Source organism: Parus major, chromosome 14 (genome assembly GCF_001522545.3).
Source record: "Parus major isolate Abel chromosome 14, Parus_major1.1, whole genome shotgun sequence".
In the NCBI taxonomy this organism is placed as follows: Eukaryota; Metazoa; Chordata; class Aves; order Passeriformes; family Paridae; genus Parus; species Parus major.
In genome coordinates, this window is record NC_031783.1 from 10,383,921 (window position 1) to 10,405,204 (window position 21,284).

General features: G+C 41.7%; 1 protein-coding gene across 5 annotated transcripts in view; it reads right to left on the reverse strand.

Moving 5' to 3' along the window:
* PDGFA (platelet derived growth factor subunit A) overlaps positions 1-21,284 on the reverse strand; it is a 35,155-nt gene that overhangs the window by 4,412 nt on the left and 9,459 nt on the right. Inside the window, exons 3-8 of one of the 5 annotated variants that reach the window (XR_001524112.3) lie at positions 21,141-21,245; positions 18,879-19,066; positions 11,908-12,034; positions 10,200-10,282; positions 9,081-9,194; positions 5,721-8,973 (exon numbers count right to left, since the gene is read on the reverse strand). Coding sequence is in view for 3 of the 5 variants with exons in the window: in XM_015642962.3 (XP_015498448.1) it covers positions 3,915-4,048; positions 11,908-12,034; positions 18,879-19,066; positions 21,141-21,245 (554 nt within the window). In the remaining 2 variants the exon portion in view is untranslated. Of the gene's footprint in view, positions 1-3,874; positions 4,049-5,720; positions 8,974-9,080; positions 9,195-10,199; positions 10,283-11,907; positions 12,035-18,878; positions 19,067-21,140; positions 21,246-21,284 lie in introns of those variants that run through there. The other 4 variants (XR_001524113.3, XM_015642963.3, XM_015642962.3 and 1 more) reach the window with 4 other exon arrangements.

Sequence of the window (21,284 nt, forward strand, 5' to 3'; positions counted from 1 at the left end):
CTTTCCAGTGTAGCTGAGCTTGCTGCTATAAAACCATGGAATGGCTTATTGAAAGGTAACCTATTATTGGTTTATTGAAAGGTTTCAGACCCTTCTGAAACTCACACCTCTCTGGACAATGCTTAAGAGGAAAAGACTAAACTGCACTATGCTAGCACAGTGGGCTCTTCAGGGCCTCAGCTCAGCAAGTCAACTCAGATCAGGCCTAACCTTAAGCACAAACAACTTCAAAGAAACATCTCATAAGCCTCGAGTTCAGCTTTGCACTGTCTCCCTCGATGAATCACAACTTAGGGAATGCAGGGAGCTAATGGGAAACATTTGCACTCACTAACCCCAGCTGCAAGGTCCCAAAACCCCTGTCAGCTACCCAGGCATAGCCCAACCACTCACAACAAATGGACACAAGCTGTCAGGCAAGCTCCTCTGAAGCACTTCTACAAGAAACATATCCCAGAACAGTTAAACTTTGATTTAAAAGCAGTATTTGGGGCAATCAGTGAAGTACACAAGCTGAGCATTAACCTGCCTGACTCCTATACGGCCTGTTGAAGAAACCACTCTATCTGGGATAAATTGCTTCTGTCACTTTCGCTGTGAAACCCCCCAGAGTCAAGGGGAATTCAGATCTTGGGCAGGTTTTTGAGTAGCTTCCTGGCTCCAAGAACTCTGAGCATAAATACTTTACAGTGGGTGAGTTTGGGCCAAGAAATGTCCTCACTTCCAAGTGTGTGAGCATGGAGCCCTCAGCCCTCACCCACAATGGAAGTGCTCTCCCTCCTTCTCTGGCCCCAGGCAAACTCTAACAGCAGCTGAGCAGGGCCCAGAGGTGAAATCTGGCCTCTTGAAACTTCTCTGGTCTTCAGGTTAAACCAGCACCACCTTTATAAAGTCAAAGTGCTAAGGAAAGGTGAATCATGGCTGGAGTGAAGGGGATTCCTCATCTGAAATGTCTGAAACCTGAGGTTTGAGTGCTGCTGCCTAGACGTGGAAGGCAGAAGTCACAGTGACATCATTCAGTCAAAATTAGTCTCTCTTCAGAACAAAGATAGAGATGTTCTGAAGCCAACAAAGGTTTCTTGAAAGTCACATAAAAGTTAATTAAAAGTGGATGTCCAAATCCCTTAGACTGCTGAAAAAATTCTAGCTAGGGATGTCCAGCAATTCTGGAGGGGTACTTCATACTTCACTGAGGTCTCAAAGTTTGAGTTCATCCCCAAAGGGAGCTGAGGCCACCCAGTACTTTACCCATAGGCCCTCTGTGAACAGACTTTCTTGTGGTCAAAGAGGGGCTATCTTGAATTTATGTCTTACTTCTCCCCTTGTGAGCAAACAAAACAATTTCTATGAGTAATTCTACCCACTAATTGCCAAGGAAAAGTCTGGTAAGAAAATGCTCTGCATTTTTGACAGGTCAGAGGCTTCCCTAAACAAAGTTGCTGTTCAATGTTTTCTATCAGCACATGTTCACATCCGGGGTCCTCAGTGAATTCCAGCGTGGATGAGTCTCTGTGGGAAATTGTTTTTCCCTATTTTCTTGTTCTAACTACTCCAGGAAATGAGTCTATTTTTACAGCAACACTAAACAGCAAAATACGAAAGCATTATCTGCTTTGTGGCAAGAGTTTCGGGTCAGTTCTCAGGTAACTGTCACCTCCAGAGGAGTCAGTGGAGCTGTATCTGTCCATGCAAGGTAGAGACCTGACCAATTATGTAATTGGTTGATCAGTTACCAGAACACAGAGCTACCACCAGCCTAAGGAGTGTCTTGTTTTCATGCGTCTCAAAGTTCATCCAAGCCCTGATGCATTGATAAGTGAAGTATTCCAGTATTATGGTCTGTAAAGATGATCATTAACTGCTGAAAGACTTAAGCCATAAGCATTCTCTACGAACATACACTTTGTCACTGAATGAACCTTATAAGTAATATCTCTTCTGGATCCTTTTTTCACCTGCCAAATAAACCAGGGTGGGATTTTCAGAAGTGTTTAAAATGCTTTTCTCCTACTTATTTCTGATTGCTTTGAAGAATTAAGATGTTTTCAAAATCCCTGGAGATTTCAAGCACTATGGGCTCAACTGTATTTCTGTGTGCTTCTGCTTTTTGCACACCTGATTTAACAGCTACTCTGAATTTCAAAGCTGGACAGTAAGCCCAGTTGCCTTCATTATGCAAGTTCAAAGACAGTACACAGAGGCCAAAACACCAGGCCTGATCTGAAGATGAGTGTAATACCTGTTACAAACTTGGCTCCTTATTTCCTGGTTTGAGGGACTACTCCAGCCTTCACACGTGAACTTTTCTGTTGAAGCACTCAAGTGAGCCTTTCTTTGTGTATTTTATCTAAGAACTTAGGAGACATCTGGCATGCACAGCTATCAGTGCAAACAGAAATTCTTGAGTTGCTCAAAACTCAAACCAAGTCAGACTTGGTGGCCTGCTAGTAAGTCAACATATAAATGATTTGGTTCCTCTCTACAGGAAGAAGTAAGCCTGGAATAATGTGACATGAAATCTTCAAGTGACACAAATTTTATCACCAGGATGCTCCCAGAATTTCATCCATTGATTATGAGCTAGACTAAGAGTTAGCACTTCCTTACCTTCAGGTTGGGAAAGAGGTACTCATGACTTCCCACCTAATTGGAAAACTCACCAAACGTCACTCGAGACCAGCATACAGAAAACAAACTTAGAGACAATATCTAAGGAAAACAGAACCTAACCTATGACTTGTTCTTTGATTTACAGCTGCGATTGTGGGCCCCACCTCACAGTCATATGCCATGGTAATAGGCAGCAGTTCAACAAGAACCAGTCCTAACTTTTAACATGTTGTAGTGATTCTGAGCTACTTCAGCACATACTTTAGCCTGATGCAGCAAGTAATTAGAATGACTAAGGGGACAGGTGGCATGCCACAACTGAAAAAAAAGAAGGATCAACACTTTGGTCTTGTTTATTCTACCTTCTAATTTATTATTTTTTTTCCCCTAAACCAAAACTTGCCAAATTTCATAAGAAATTTGCTCTCATTAATTTCTCCCATCTCAAATTTGTCTGTTATCAGTACAACTGTGAGTTTCCAAACTATATCCTGAGCTACCCAAACAGATAATCTGAAACAGGCTCACTGGCATTAGCCACTGCAGTCCTGAATCCACCCATGCCACGAGAATATTTTCCCCAAAAAGAACAAATATGTAATTCAAAATGGCAACCTCCACAAGAGCAGGAGAGGCACACTCCCAGCTGTTTTCCTAGTTCAATATACAAGTCTTGTTACTTCATCTTTGGGGTTGCTTAAAAAATACTTCAGCACTGAGAGCACAAAGACCCCCAGCCCACAACTGGGATCCTGTGTCAGGGAGGCACACCCTAATTAAAAAATAAAGCATCAACTCTGCTCCATTTGCCTGAGGTCAATGGGATGTTTGTCCAAACCTAGGAGCATGCTCAGGCACCAGTTTGAAGAAGAGCAAACATAGGCATCTCTTAAAGTGTTTTTCCATGTTAGGGCCTGGGAAAAAAATTTCAGATTGGGCCCATGATAAAAACAGTTCCCCATGGAAATGTTACCCACACCATAAAAGGAATGACACTGAACTAAAGGAGAATGAAAATTGTCTACTGAATTTTTGTAAATTCCCATAAAATCTGAGTCTTGTTCTATGTGCATAATTTTGACTGTAAGTCATGAAAGGCTGACTCCTAAGAGAAGCCAGAAATGACTGGCTCATGATAGGATAAAAGGCTGCATAATTGCATGGGCAGAAAGATGGATTTTCATCAATCACTACGTTCTCTGACAATATGGCAGTGGCTTTTGATCATGTATCCGATGCACAGTAATTAGGCAAAATGACTTACCCTCAATCTTTTCAGTATTTAGCTCTAAGGGTGCAAGGATTCATTCTTGGAAAGGGAAGATGGTCGTGTGATTTAGGGCACTGGATGAGCACTCAGATCTGAGTCCTCTCCCTGGTTCTGCCACAGCCTTGCTGTATGACCTTGCACAGGCTTTTCTCCATGCCTCGGTCTCGCCTAAAATGGGATAACAATAGTTCTTTATTTCAGAGGAGATAGGAATACAAACCAGCTCAAGGCTGTGCCACAGAGATGCTACAGCAAAGAGCAGCACAGAAAAGCTCAGACACCGAATAATGCCTTGCTAATAAAATGTGGGAACACAGACAGTAATTAAATTGAGTAATAAACATAAAACATAGGCTGATTTTTGAGGAATGCAACACTGATAGGCTTTGTACCTGGAAGTAAAGGAAATTTAAGTGTGATTCCTATGAGTTGACCTGACTCTGAGATCTGCTAGTAGTACAAATTGTGTATCAGAAACAGCAAGGAAATGACTCCATTCAAAACCTCTACATGGTGCCTGTTTTACAGCAACCATGATTTCCAACCCAAGTCAGATAACTATCCAGAACATTTTCAAAGCCATAGGAGGGGCCTACAAACACGATTTCCTTCGATTTACAGTAAAATATGAGCATGCAAATCTGAGGCAGTTATGAAACTTCAAAATAAAATCTGAAACTTTCAAATTAAAACATAAATGGGGCCACTGATGCTAATTAAACTGTCAGATGTCTGGAACAGCTTCAATGCCACTATTCCAGCGTCACACTGCTGCTGGAATTGGACAGCGCTTCAGCAAAGTCTTCAGTAGTATTTTTCCAAATGCAAAGATGAATCATTTTCTCTAAAGTATTTGTCTTTCATGTCAGGGGTCAGTTATGGGCCTGTGGGTCTGGGAGAGAGGATCTCAGGGCACATGCCTAGATAAACCAACTGATTTGGAGACCAAGAGCTCAAAAGCTGTTCTGTCAGGCAGGAAGAGAGAAAACAGATACAAGACACATCTCAGGAAGGGAAAACCATTTCTGAGAGACAGAAACAAGAGGGATGGGAAAGTCAGGCAGAGAATAGTTGGAAAACAGCCCACAGAAAGGCAACATGGACTGGAGGAGGACAGGCAAGAGAACCTCCTAAGTGGAATGTTGAAGTCCATTGGAAGGAGGAAGTTGTTTCAAGCAGAAGTAAAAAACCTAAACCCAAAGTGCTGGAGCTACCTGGGAATTTGGGAGAGGAGCAACTGCCTGCAGACAACGTGCACTGCTTAACAAAGCAGATGCCAGGCAGGACAGACAGGAGAAAAGGAAAGCAAACTGGTACACAATCCTTGGTTTCACTCAACAAAAGCAACTCAGGGACAGGTCTGGAAAGATGAAGCACTGAATTAAATGTAATGAATTGGCTAAGGGATAAATGACCATGCACCATATCGTAATGCTGTGATTGGGTGTGGGCAGTCCTCTCTCTATGTCTTTTCTGATCAGACAAGACCTCAGAAAAAGATATAATCAGACCAAGAAGTTCTGGGTTCCTGGACAGAGGAAATGAGTGCAGAATGTAAAACGGAAAAACACTTCATCCCCAAACTGCTGCCTACAATGTGGAAGGACAAAACCAACAAGGTGTTAAAGCATTGCATGGAAGTGCAACTTTTGACAACCATCATCCTTGGCTCCAATAAGCCCCCTACTCACCCCCCACCCCACAAATAACAGAGCTGTCCATCAGGTATCTTGTGGCTCCAACTGCTCACACTCTTTCCTGAAACACTCCAAATGCAGCACATGAGAAGTCCAGAGGGAGTCCACCTCCAGCAGACAGCAGAAGAAGATATGACACGGCATTCACGAATGCACAGAGAACTGTTTAATTTACAGCCACAATGGTGAAACAAACCATTTCAGAGCTTGGACATTCAAAGTTAAGTCTGACACTCATTCTTATATTCACTTATTGTGCTTAAGTATTAGAGAACACAGGATTACACTAACCATACACAACAATCTGAGATCCCTGCGGGACCGAGGAGTGGAAGGGACGAGCAAGAATGAGGGACCAGCCCCTCAAGTGGTGTAAGCTGGTACAGCTCCATTGCAGGCAATGGAGTGATGGTGATTTACACCAGCTGAGGATATGGCCCTTGAAATGTCCAACTTAACTTTGAATTAGCGACTCCCGTGTCACAACCCTTTGTGTCACTGTTCCTTCTGGTTGTATCTGCCACTTGGAAGGAAGACTAATCCCAGCACCCACCACAGTCCCAAGGCTGGCGGGGGAGAGTTCAGCTGGACTACAGGAAGTGATGCTCATGCCGTGACACTACTCACATTTAACAGCCACGGACTGCATCCTCATCTGATGTAAATTAGCTCGGGGGCATCTGAAGTCAGAAACATTTGCCAATTTAGAGTAGTTGAGAACATAGCCCTGAGATTTTTGTGTTTTCTGCCGCATGCTCTACGAACACTGTGCTTGACAACAAAGACTGGTGTGCGTTTCATTCCTGGTAACAAAATGGACTCAAGACTACACGTCTCGAACAAACGGCTATTGGAAAAGTCTCCATTCAGTCTTCACTCTCTCCTGGTGTGCTGAATTTGGCATAGCACGTTTATTTGCTGGCACCAACAAAACCTCTCGGTTTGCCTTGTTTTCAGGACTTTGCTACAAGGCCAGACTCCCCGGTGCTGTAAATCAGAGCTCCAGGATTCCCAGGGGAGTCACTCCCAAGGAGCTGGCCCACAAACCCAAACACAACCTTCTCAGCCAGTCCAACCACAGGACTCTTCCCAAGAGTTGTTTTGCAAACTATTCCACTTAAGTGACTTCGACATCCTTTCATACCTGCACAGTGTCTGAGTGGGTCACATAATGCTTTTCATCTACATGATTTTAATGAATATATGTTTGGTTTTTTTTCTTTCATTAGATATCTTTTAGACAAAAAAAAAATAAAAAATAAAAAGGAACGGAGCAACATTATTGGCATCCCACTGAAACATAAATATATAAATTACATTTTATACACTTTCTTAAACGCAGACACATACATTCATGTGCATAACATTGTGAACAGTACACTTAGTGGAAAACAAGCACAGACAATCTTAGTTAAATGTATTTCCAGTTTTGGTGCTCAACAAATACACTGGGAAAATGATCACAAAATAGAACGGTGACTAACTCTATCTCTGCATTAGCATCTGAAGCCAATAATGCCTGTTAGCTAACAATGCTTTGTTTGGTTGAATTTGGACATAGCTACAGGAACAGGAGGGGAATGTCTGAACTATATTTAGAGAAATGGAAAGGTTAAAAATCTCGCTCTCTTTTGTTGTTTTAAGGTTCTGCAGTTCATTCACATTTGAAGATATTTTTATTTGAGTGGAAACACTGTCTTCAAGACAAACTTTTTTGCTGTTCCAAACTAAGAAAACTCTTTCATCTCTCTGTAGATGTTTCACAAATAGAAGAATCCAGTAGTTCATTTTACATATCCAATGTAATAATCCAAATAAAACAAAGGCTACATAATCCAAACTACTGGGGTGGGGCAGTGATTTTGGCCAAGTGAGTAGCCATGTCATATCTGGCACAGCCCTAAATTTCCAAAGCAGTACAGAAGGATTTATCCATGTGGCTCCCACTGCAATCTGTGGGGAACTGAACATTTAATCCTTTGGCACTTTGAAAATACAGGAGCTGGTGCCAGAGTATTTTATCTGCCCTGCTATAGTTAAAATAGATTTTGATGTTATTTGGGCTATTCTACTACAAAAATATGACCACAAAATGCTCTTTTTTTTTTTTTTTTTTTTTTTTTTTTTTTTTTTTTCTTCTTTTTTTTTTGGTTCAAGAAAACATAGCAGGCTTTCTCAGGTATATAAAACTGTTAATTTTTAGATAAAAATACAAACTTCACCTTTACAAAAACACATATTTCTGTTGAATACACATAAAGCATAACATTTTACCAAAAATAAAGAATTTTAGGTTTTGTTCAAATATTTGCAGCAAGGTAGTTCCCATGCCACCATGACATTATACAATGCAGATACAAGAATTTGTACATTTCACACAGCTCCAACATGTGAAATAAAAGTATCTGTATACTGATAAGAATGACAATTGCTAACACAATATCACTAGTAGGCAACTGGCATAAGTCATAAGGAAAAAAAAAGGATTTTTGCATGGATATCCTATGATTTGTTTACGCACATCTCTCCTTTTTCTCATTTATTTTTTTTTTCCTTTATGTAATGCTTTAAATTACAGGGGAGGTGGGGAACATAAACCAAGAAACGTCTAGAAAATTATGCATAGGTATACCATTTTTATTTTAATACATCTCATTAGTTTGCATCCCACTAGGAGAAATACCATAATGTTTTGTGTTCTGCTTATTGTTATACCAGTCTTTTATATGTGTTATTGGCAAATGTAGTCCAAGAGATAATAAAAAGCTAGGCAAAGAGTAAAAAGAAAACTTAATAATCACTTTATGGTGTAAAAAAAAAAAAATAAAATCCACTTAAGGCTCCCCAGAAGGTTTTTTTGTATAGACTTTTAAAACACCACCAAGCAAGGATGTATTGTTCTATAGTGTTTGCGTGGCATTTGATCATTTCATACATTCCTGCTTTTTTTTGTGCCTGAAGTCCACTAGAGTCCATCCATCTTCATCAAGAACGCAGGCACATTTCTTGACGTAAAGCACCGTTGACTGCTCTGACAGAAATCCACTATTCACTTAGATTTTTGTCATGTTTTTGAGTACTTTTGGTATCCTCCATTCATTCAACTGTCTTTTTTTTCTTTTCTGTTTTTCTTTCAGTTTTTTTCTTTTTTTGGACAGGGAAGCTTCCTATTGTTTCACAGAGTGCTACAATACTTGCTTTGATGTCACATTAAACAAATGTACATTGTCTCTTTGTTCTCATTAAGTGTTCTTTTGAGCCAGTTTTTTCACACAGGAGAACAAATAAAGTATACAGTCAATAAGCACCATACATAGTAGGTTCAGGAATGTAACAAACCATGTACATCCATGTCCCAGAGAGAAGTTTTTTTTCTAGCTTATTTTCACCTTACATCTGCAGGAGAGAAAAAAGATACAATAACTCTATGATTAGAATCAAAGGTCCTGTCCTTGAAGCAGATGACTTAAAAAAAAAACTGTTCTGCATGAAGAGTCACTAACCTGGGACAAGAAGTTCTAAATGCTGTTTTGATTGAGTTTACATGCTCACTTTTAAAGTTGAATTTTAGAAAATCTTTGCTTCTATCATACTACTCCCAATAAATACCTGTTAATCTGAAACAGGATATCAAGTTTAGCATTCTTTAGAAATGATACATTGATATAAATGAAAACTGCCACTGGGAGTTCATGTGCAAAAACAGAGGCTTGAAATTAAATTCACCATCATCCAGGCGTTAGGCACAGACACTGCAAAATCCAAATCATTCCCACTCCAAATACCAGAATCAATTGCAAGTGCTGCAGTTTACATACTTTCAAGTCATTAAGAAATGGAAATTCCATATTTAATTTGGAATGTGTGTCGCCATCATCATACATTGCTAATATGTTGGCCAAAGGATTTCAGTCATTTTTGCACTGAGAGGGTGTTAGTTTTTCACTACACTGAAAACCTCATGAATTTTGATGACTGACTGTCATCATCCTACTGAGACTGAACAGACCAAAAATAAAGATCTTAATTTTCTGGTGTAAGTAACACAGGACTCTGCAACACAAAAAAAAAAAAAAAAAAAGGTATTTCTTGGCATCTTTCTGGTCAAATAAGCAGATCATCAGATTATGTCAGGTGCATGTGCAATCAACCCCAATTCATGCCAGAACATGGGTTTGATGGTCACACAAATAATATTTACTGTATGTACACTCAATGTTTCACAGCCAAGGACTGGGAACACAACTATTTGTAACCTGGCAATTCATTCATGCATTATCACGTGATGCTTTGACCTCAGAAATCAATAATAATAATGAAACACAAGCAGAGGCAATGGAACTTGAGATTTCAGAAGCTGAAGTATTAGCACCCTCCAATAAAAAAGAAACAAAAAAGGCAAGAAAAGGAAGTAGCTCAAGAATGTAAGATGCTGATGGTGATGTGGAGCTTAAAGGGAAAATACCAGCAGGTAGAATTATCAAAGCCAATCAAATCTAATCTCTTTGCAGCCTTGAGGTAGCAAGTGTCAAGATTTTGAACAGTGATTAAGTTGAAGTGATGATATTTGATTAAGTTTTCCAGTACTTGTGCTATTAGGGTGTTCAGCATAGAGGTCCTACCTGAATATCAAATAGTTCCAGTAGGTTTTATGTTGGTTTTAACTTTTTTCGTTTCCGTTTTTTACCTGATTCCCTAGGCCTTCCTGTTAACATAAGGGCAGGGCTGGTGAAAAGCCCTAAGGTAATGCATTTCGTGTAACACTGAAGTCATAAATACTCAAACCGTTTACATTTCAAAGAAATCTCATTATCCTTTGCATTAAAGTAATAACTTCATAACGTCTGATTTGACATTGAGTTTACAAAGTAATTACACAAAAGCAAAGAAATAATAAACGAAGCTGGCATTGCACACGTCATTCCCAGGATCCATCTATAATTACTGTTACCATGCAGTACTCAACATTTGCCTTCAGCTCTGGAGTTGAGCTATTTTCAGCTCACCATCCACTTGCTGGGTGCAAGTTTTGTTCCTATCAGTAATTAAATCCTAGAAATATGTATTTTTCCATTATAATTCTGCCCCATTTTTTACACATATCAAAACCAAGAATTTTGATCTTAAATCATAGCTGCTTAGTCTACGGCAATTAAAGACAATTTGGAACACTGAAATTGATCTAATGAAACTTTTTTTCAAATGGGAGACACAGACAATGTTATCAAACCATACCCACATTAAAAATAGCCACTTTATATGTGGTTTTGTCTAATAACTCCACCTAGTTTCAGCTAAACACTCAGCTCAGATTATAAATTGATGTCCAATAAAATTTCAGCAGAGGTCTAACTCAGCTTTTATAGAAATTCTAATTCTTCTGCTCTGTCCATAGCAACTGAAGTTTACATTTGCTTGGACCAGGTTTATGTCTCCGTGCTGGATGGAGCCAGTACAGAAAACCCTTCCTCACCTACAAAATCTATCACCTTTGGGCAGCTTTCAGGAGGAATGTTTACCTGCTCTTCACTGACTCTTTAATTTTGGGCTGGTTCTACTGCACCCTTAAATTCCCTGCAGAGGTGCAAAACAAACTTTTGAGGATGCCTTCAACCAGTACCAGGAGAAAGGGAAATATCCTTTCTACCATTGTGGGTTTCCTGAATAAGTGTGTTGAGCTCTGCATTGATTGCACTGTAGTAAGTAGATGAGAGCCAATGATTTCAGATTAATTCAGAATGATTTTATGAAAGCCAGATTGAAAGTAATTTTTCCCCATAAATCTTTCCCCATTATAACTCAAAGGTTGTCTTGACAAGGCAAATTTAGATTTAATGCAACAACTGAAAAATTCTTGAGTATACATACATAAGGAAACAACAGGAATGAGCAATGTTGTTTCCAAACTCACTCCTTAGCCTTGAATCCTAAATTTATTCCCAAGTGCTTTACATTAATTTCATTCCTATTTTCCCCAAGGTCAAGTAAATCTCAGTGCCTGCCCTGTCCCCACAAAGTCTAAAGAAATTAGGCAAGAGAGCTCACCCATGAGCTGCACCATGACAACCTTTAACTTAGTGAAGCCTGAACACTACTGGGAATTTACATTTATTTAAAGGCCAGCCTAATGAGAAGTGATACACTTTGAATTTGAAATCCAAACTCCTTATACAGCACAAACTGGCCCTCATTTGGCATCTTCAACACAGAGTAGTTGGGAGCTTCTCTACTCAGTTCACTGTAAGCAATGTCTGCTTTACGTTCTTTACTAATATAAAAATAAGGTCCATATGAAATCAGCATTAATGCAAAAATAAAAGGAAAACATACCAGTTTCTTCTTCTCTATAATCTGAATTAGTATTTGATGATGTACAGGTGCATTCCATATGCTCTTCTAATCTCACCAGAACTTCTTTTAATTTTGGCTTTTTTCTAACATACTCCACTTTTGCCACCTATAAAATACGATGAGGTATGTACTGAGACACATCAACATGGTTACAGTTCAGAACTGAAGACAGACAACTATATACCTCTATTTTTAATGTAGCCAAACCCATATAAAATGTTAGCATACTAATAATCTTTTATCTTAATTGTGCATCGTTTAACTATTTATTGCACAGGCTATTTGTTTATTCAAGTTCAGTAGTTTGAAACTATTTTCCCCCAAGAAATAAAACAATTTCCCATTCATTTTGGTTTGATGTTTCAAGCAACTCAGTTTCCACATGTATCACAATAAACTTCTATACAGATTCAAATCAGTGGTTGTTCTTGTAAACTTCCACTTTTAGCACAATCTTCTGTAGGTGTTCTTAAAGGCTGACAGTGATGGCATTACACTGATTTGTAATACATTTTATTATTTACAAATTGGTGTCTCCAGAGCCCTCTGAATGTGATGGGCTCAAACCTACACAACCAGGATCTGAACATCACCTCAGAAAGCATTTTCATTCCTACTCAATCCTGCAATTCCCTGGGGCTTGGTCACAGGAGCTCTCAAAGCACAGTTTTTAGGTCCAAGGGAACTACCACTCCTACACTGGGTCCAGCCTTTGGCTTTATTGTGGAAAGCTGCCAGACAGAGTATTTCTCCCCAACAGTCCTCCCAGCTGTTCACAACTGCACTGCTCCACTTACAGCATCCTTAAAATAAAAAAGTCTGGAGGGCAAGTTGAGGCTGGAGGAAGGATCATGCTGGAGCAGCTCTGGCTACACACAGATCTGAAGGAAACCAAGGCAGAACAGAGGATGCTGGGGTGGGGGGATACTGAACATGAGGACATCCTGATGCACAGGTTGGCAGCCAGGAGAGGAGGAATGGCAGAGAGGGCAGAGCACTGATGTTCTGGGATGCTGGGCACTGACTTGGGCTGTAGTGGGCACGATGGTCAGGGCCATGCAAGGGAATATGGCCTAATGTGGGCAAGGAGAGTTCATGAGGGGTCCAGTGTTCAGTTCTCAATGGTGTTCAACACTGCAGAATAGGTGGTGATCATTTGGTTGGAATGGAAACCACTGCAATTAAGTCATGGCTTCCCAGACCTACTCATCTGCAGAAGGGCACTGCAGTGTGCCTGTCCCAGCAAACAAGAAGACTACAAATCACAGGGATGCAGTATAAATAAGAGAGATGAGGGAACAGAAGGGCAGGGGAGGCTGGTTGTGTTCTACAGAAGTTACTTGACAGAGCCATAAAAGGCTGGTCCGACCAAAAGCTCCAATCACTACCAAATAATGCATCCACAATTACACTGCCAGCCACGGTTTCCCTGTGTGTTTGGTGGGGATTCAATGCTTCAAATCAATCTTCACACTGCAAGAATCATTCCCTTGCCCTTTCAAAACTGGAAGGACAGTGTCACAAAATAAGAATGGTGGCTGGAAAAACCCATTCCATTCCCAGTTCCTAGAAACACTCTTCTGGCTCTGGGGTCACAACTATCAAGGGTCTCTGAATGCCAGTGAGAGGAGCTAGAACAAAATCCTGGCCTTTCTAAAGCCAGTGGGAGATCAGCCTGAGCTTTCACAGAGCAAGGAGTTCAGATCCACGTTTTAGTTACCACCCCTTGTGTCAACAGGATCTGGAGATGATTTTCATTTCAGCCAGCCAACAAAAGTTACAGAGACAGATGCAATAACTGAAGTATCCACATTAAAAGGTATCTTCTGAAACTGTCAGATCTTCATGTAAACATATTAAGAGCTGGCCATGACATACCAGAACACTTTATCTGAAAGACTATGGGTCAAAGCAGTATGTTTCAAAATTTCCTATCAGAACCCAACTCCATCAAGCCTTTGAACACGGAGATTTGAAAATGTATGGTACAACTGAGTCATCTGGCATCAAAGGATGACTAATCCTTAAAATTTATGAAAACAAACAGTAATTAAGACACCTCCATCATCAGAGACAAAGAAAGGGACCCAGCAATCACGAAACAGCTCTCAGATCTGCCATGCTTATTACAGCTGTTAGAATAAACCAGTCTCATTGAAAATTACATGAAACAAAAATAAACTGTAATCAAGCTTTTAAAAGCCTGTCCTTGTTTCGCCTGGTTTTACAAACGGAAAGATGCAGTTCCTGTGGCTATTTGGTATTAAACAACAGCTAAAAAACCAGAAACAGTAATACTTTGTACAGGATCATAATGAACTTATGCAGCAACTTAAAGCTGGCTTTTAGTATTGTAGTTAAAATACAATCCAGCACACGTTCCACTGCCCTACTTCACGCTACACAAGTTAAAGGAATGTCATTTTGTAGATGTTGCAAATACTGGAAGTGAAGCAGCACAAACAAGATAGGCTGCTGTGTCTGTGCCACCTGTTAACACCTGCTGCCACACACAATGCTGATCTGCAGGTCACATTTTCAGTGGGTATAAACAGGGATAGCTGTGCCAACAGAATGGGATTTGGCCTTGTGTACAAATGGTTTTTTCTTCTTTGTATTTTTCTCCTTGGTGATTATATTGTACAGTTTCTCAAGTGTATTACACAGAACTTTGAGGTGGTCAGTCCTCAACAAATCAACAAACTCCTTTTACTTGTTTCTAATGTAACAAAAATTAAAATCCTCAAACCCTCCAGATCCAAAAAATACCACTGTATAAAAACTCTTTGAGAGCAAGACAGTGAAATAACTGACAAGCTTCTCAAATGGTATATAATCAGTGGCACCATACTTGCATCAGTGTAGATTCTAGGTCTACATCCTGCAATACAGTGTGGTGGCTAAGTAAAAACAAAAAAAAAATCTGATAAAAATATGTGGCATAATGGAAACATTATTTTTTTAGAGATCCTCCAGGAGAGATTAAATCAGGGATCAATAGCAGGGAAAAAAAAATAAAAATAAAACAAGACTGTAAGCAGAAATGTCCAAAACACCTCCAGTACAAAGCTAAAATTTATCATGGGCAAAAGCTCAAAAGGGAAGTGTCAGCACAGAAAGTTCCTCATAACAGCAGAACTCATGTGGCTGATACCTAAATACTGGATGGAAACAAGCCCAAAAAGCAACTGAATGAGGGCACTTCTTGGAATCATCTATTGCTTCCATATTAAAATAACTGCAGGCTGATACAAGGGAGGAAAACCTGTCTGTGAAGATGTGAGTCAACAGGGACTAAAGCACTGGGGAGCACCAGGATCCTGCAGGGCTTGGGAAGTCACTGCTGCAGGCACAGGGGGACAGGAATGGCTGTGTGGGGTCTCTGTGTTCCTGAGCAGAGCAGCCAGACCCTGCCCTCAGCCAGGCTGACAGGGCTCCCCATGCTCCAAGGGCACCTTGCTGCTTTTCCTCCTTCATCTCTGTCAGGGTTTCCTTTGTTTCTCCCACTGCCACACTGACCTTTAATACCTGGTCCTGCCTGCCAGTCCCACCGAGTGCTGGCTGCCATCTCAGCTGAGCCACAGCTCAAAGCAGAGTGCTGCTTACCCCAGTGGCATGAACAGTCACTGAAGAAAAAGGTTCTTAAACCTGCAAACATGACATACAGCTGTTTCACCTGAACATCCCAAGTGTTCTGCAAGGGCTTTTTAACCTGCTCTGAGGCTGAGTAGCTCTGCTGAACAGCTCATCCTGTACTCCAGCATTTTTCTTCCAACCTCTGAACAACTCCCCAGTGACAGCTGAGGATTCCCTCCTCTCCAGCTCCTTTCCACTTGCACCTCACCCTCTTATTAATGTACTCTAAGAATATACAGGTTAAGATCAGCTCAACACTGAACATGCAGAAATGGCTGAAGATGGCAGGGCTTCTGCTCAAGGACAACCTGAGGCAAAGCTGAGGCAGATGGAGTAATTTAGCTCTTGTTTCTTAATCTGCACGTGAGCATTGCTGAAAACAATCATATTGTTCATCTTGGCTATTCAAGAGGAGTAGTATAGGCAGGATTTGCTCCCTAATATTAATTATTTTCTGCTTCTGTGACTAAACCCACCAAGGACACCATGCTCAAAAAGCCTCTTGAGAAGACTTGTTCAGAACCCTTCAAATAAGTTAAGGTCTGGTCCTTGGTAAATACTTGAACTCACTGGACAGAAGCAACAGGATCTGCAGATGTTACTTTTGCACACAAAGGAGAAAATCTCTCTGTAACAGACACCCCTAACTTCCCCATCCTTGTCACCACTGCTCTGTAAGGGGAAAACTAGAATCCTTTCCTTCCCATCAAAGAGCAGCTCCCAAGCAGCCTCTTCATTTCAGTCCCAGTTCTGCAGGGCTGTGCAGGTGCAGTTTGCTGAACAGAGATGTCTGTAGGGCTGTGCTCTCATGGGCTCACTGCCATTGCAGGCAAACCCACCTTTCACTAACAAAACCCACCCCATGAAAGGGAAACCTTCCAAGAACCATTTCAGGGAAGCTGTTCCACCAACCCCCGTGGCTTGCAGCCTCCCTACAGCTTCAGCTCCACATGAGTGGGATTTCACTGATGAGAGCTCAGTGAAGATGAAGAAAGGACATCCCTGAACCCTCCACCCTTTGAATCATGTCCCAGGAATGAAATGCCCCAACACAAGCACCTCCACTGCCCCTCCCACATTGCCCCAGCTTCTCTTAACCTTGACTACAGTGGCCCTCAGTGAGACAAAGAAAACACCCTTTGCTTTGCCTGTTGGATGATGCAAACCCATTTGCTGACCTTTCTGGATGAACATTTTTCTAGTGTGAATGGGCCAGCTATGATCTCACTACCTTGTCAATGAGGAGGAAGCAGGGAAAGCCTTTTCAATGTTCCATCAAAAGAGAGCTTTTATGCAGTCTGACATCAAGGGAAAACACAAGCCGGCTTTCCAACTGCACTGCAGAGCAGCTGAGAAGGCGCTCCAAAACCGCTCCCACCTTTCCAGGGACCCTCACTCTGAGCCAGCTACTTAATGGCATGAGCAGACATTCAGCTCTAAACTTAGGATTGGCAAAAGGCTCAGAAAACCATCAATTACATCAAAGCTACAAGGGGATCTGACTTTGGAGGGCATAAATATGGATTCTGTTCTAAGAGTTCTGGTGTGACAGTGGGGTCAGCCTACAACCTTTACAATGAACATCCTGTTCCTGCTTGACCTCTTGTCCTTTTTTCCCCTGCTACTTAATGACTGTTTGGAGCAGTCTTGGAGCTTGGAAAAGAAAAAAAAAATGTCCTCCAAAGCTGGCTGACGTATATTGATATTGCTGGTGGCAATATATTTACACAGCCACGAAAAGCAGCTGCTCAGCTGAGCCTACTTTCAGCTTGTGCCCTACTAAAATGAATGCAAATCTAAAAGCACTACAGCGGGCTGAGAGACTAAAATTCCTTCAACGTGGTGGTGTGCTAAGGAAGCAGCCCCAGCAGTGACATCCTGCAAAGCTGCTGCCAGGATTTGCAGCTCTTTGGGAACACTGGGTGTCCCAGCAGCAGGGGGACAGCCAAGACCCTCTCTCTCATCTGTCATCTCCCCCATCCCTCAGGGATGAAGCACAAGGTTGCAATGTCACACACAGGTACCAACAGCAAGCTCATCACACACGTCTCAGCCTTGTGCTGAGCACATCCAGCTGCTCTGTACGCTTTCATTGATACACAAAATCAACTGCATCAATCAAACCCAAAGGCAACAGCACTAAATATCACAACCCTGAGGCACTTAGCTGTTTAGCTCCTATTCAGAAAGGTTTACAATTGCAGTCCTTCAATCTCCCCAGTTTGTTCTCAGCCCTCAAGTAATTATTGGCCCAAATTTTTACCTCATTTTTAATTGTTTCTGCAAACGTATCCCATGAAGGCAAGGCAGCAAGCAAGTGTAAAGTATGATTATTTTCGAGAACACTGAGGCAATCTCATGTTTCTCCAGCTTATTTGGATGCAAAAAACACTTCTTAGATGTTCATAAACAGAAAGAAAAATAAATTCTGCCCAGACACATGTCTGCATGTATGAAAAACAGTGTATGAAAAACAATGTTAGGTGCCTTATTTTTGTTCTAGGATGTACAGCACTAAGGGAACAGCAGTTTTCTCAAGAAATCCACTCTAAGTGCAGCAATTAGTGTGCTGTGCTGAGCAATTTTACCTTGAAGAATGTGGTGGGGGTTATTTTAATTCTGCTCTTAAGAAATTCAGGGCAACAAGAGCTCAGTCTTCACAATATGAATGCTAAGTGTAAGTCTAATCTCCAACACACAGATGTAGATCAACAGTACTTGTTTAAATACTGATAAAAATTAGAACACAGTGAAGCCAAATGAACATAAATATTTCACGTAATATTTACTGGAAAGTTGCAATAGGGATTTTGTCTAATGAGCAAATACAGCATGAAGCTGTTGAGTCTTCTATCCCTGGGGTAAGATAATTTGAAACACATTTTTTCAGATCAAAAGTGTTATGTTGTCAAATATAAAAGCCCAATTTAGGCTGCATAATATTTAATTAAGAAAACAGCATTCCATACTGTGATTTATTTATTTTTTTAAGTCCAATGCCCCTTGAGTCATTTTATCTTCTTAACTTTAAGATCTGCACTGTGCGAGATCATGGGAAAGGCACAATCAACTTTATTTTCCTTGCAAAAATAAAAAAAAATAATTAAAAAAAAAGAGAAAACCTAAAGGGAATCCAAATCCAAACCCAAGATTTTCCAACGACCACGTAACTTGAAAAGACCATCTGCTGGCTCAGAATGGAGAGGGGAGCTCTATCCAAGGATGGATGGATAGATTTGGGTGGCCAGGCACAGGGATCAGTGGGGTTTCCAGGTTGAAGAGGACCAGTTTGTGCCCTGCAGCCCCCTGCTCACCTTGACACTCCTGTGGTGTATCCGGGAGGGCTGGCACTTGACGCTGCTGGTGTTGCAGCAGCCGGTGCAGCGCTTCACCTCCACGCAGGGCGGCCATATCAGGAAGTTGGCCGAGGTGGGGTCGATCTGGCTCCGAGGGATCTCGTAGATCACCGTCCGCGTCTTGCACACCGCCGGGATGGCCTCCTCTGGGGAAACAGGAGAGTCACAGCCCCAGCTGAGCAGCTGCTCCCGCCCCAGAGCCCCCCACACGTGTGAGCTGCAGGTGGGACCAGCGCTCCCAGTCCCCACTGCTCACTGGCCAGGCAGTGCTGAGCGCTGTGTGCTTACAGCAGAGCTGTGGTGCTACCCTGGGGACAAGCTTGACTCGCTCCCAAAGCCCAGCCCTAAAGTGAGGGTTTCCAGTGGCCTGGCTCCTGACACAGCTTGGAGCACGTACCATGAGATAAGACACTCCTGGCTCTGGAAGTGACAGCTCCTCCGCATTCAACAACCCCTGAGTGCAGCCTCAGAGTGACTGTGCAACAGCAGCTGCTGCTTTCCAGCACTGGGGTCATCACTGCACACCAATACCATCACACAAACATGCAACACCTGGCAAACACCGCCTCAGAAGTTAAACTGAGGATTATCTGTATCATACCAAATTTACACAGCTGGGAAACAACCTGCACCAGCTTGAAACATTCAAAACTTGGGTTTTCACTTCCAGAACTTTAACATGCCCACATCAGGGAGTCTGGCGCATCCACCATTCCAAAAGGCAGCTGCCATTTTTTCTGTAGTTATCAAAGCCTTATACATGGATGGTTTTATTTAATTTTTTTATTTCTTGAACGATGCAAAACCACCAGAGCAGCATGACCAAAAAACCTGCAGCTAAACCAATATCCCGGCAGGCTCAGGTAAGGTGACCTTCTGGAGGATTATAAAGAGTAGCCCTGTACTACTGTGTGATGCTGCCATGATCCAAACCATGTATCATCATCAGCCTAGGGACTGCTTAAGAAGTCAAGCTGATATTTCAAAACAGTCCAGAAAAAAATAGCAATTGCAGGGACAAGTTGTTTGCTGATAAGTTCTCCAAAGACAGCTGGGATTTTTATTTTTTTTTTCCTTACAGTGGAAGCTTGTGATAGCTTTGGGTTAGATGTGTCAGGGAACTGGAACACTGCCTGTGCTTCTTCACTTAGTTCTTAGATACAAGAAGCTCAGGCCCAGCCTGTGCCTGCAACATGGAAATCTAGGCTTAGTTTTGAAAGAGATGCATTTCAATAGACTAAACAGAGTGAAAATCCTTACACGCAGCCCCCAGTGCCACGAACTCAAGAAAATTAACAGATGCAATACTGCAAGATAGCTGGCAACAACTCCTACAAGTTATTGAGCACACCCAGTTCCCAGTGCCTCTGGTGGGGAGGCATTCAGCACCTTGCAGGGTGAGATGCCAACGTCACCGGCTGCTCCAGAACCGCTGCTCTCCCCAGGCAGCCAATGTGCCAGGCGCCTGCCAAATCACACTGCAAATCCCTGCTGACAGCAAGCTGGGCTATCTCTGCCTACCACCACAGCTCCAAGTACAAACACACTGAGTTACCCACCACGGATAACATCATGGATGTTTTCCACAGTCCTGTGGAATGGTGGAGCACTCACACCTAATCAGATGAACAAGCACTGTACATAAATCCTATCCGCACGTCCATTCTTTAAATTTATATTTGGGCTTTGTTGGATCACCATTGTTATTAATAAGGATAAAATCCCCTGTAAACATGCCTGGTACCCCACACAGTGATGGAAATCAATGCCCCAGCGTTTCCATCAATGGCTTTTAATTTTTGGGATAAACTGTATTTTTCTTGTGAATAAAGAGTCAAGCTGTTTCCTTTTGTGGAGCTTCTGTACTGAAAACTCTACCAACTGTTGATGTTTTTTAAAGCACACTGCTGTAGTTGTTCCCCACACTATGAATTATACATTGAATATCACAGCATTTTCTAACCGAGGTCTAGCTTTCCAACATGCTGCAACAAGAAAGTGAATGTAAAGAATTTGTGCATGTCTGTCTCCTATGGACATCCTCCAGAAGACAGCTTCTCAGGCAACGGCTCGTTTTGTGCAGAAAGAAAGGCAGAAGCTAGAAATGGTCCTTTTTTTTCCTTTGTGCATGTCACATTTTTCCAGTGAAATGTCCTGCTTGGCTGACCAAAAGCATCCCCTCTGCTTTCACTCCCGAAGTACAAATAGCTTTTTTCTTACCAATGCTTCTTTTTCTGCGAATGGGCACAGGACGGTTCTCTTGCACATGTTTAGCAGAATGAACACTGTAAGACCTCAGGTTTGTTTCTGAAACATCATCATACCCTAGAACGGGAAACAAAATGTTAAACTTCAGGTATGTTA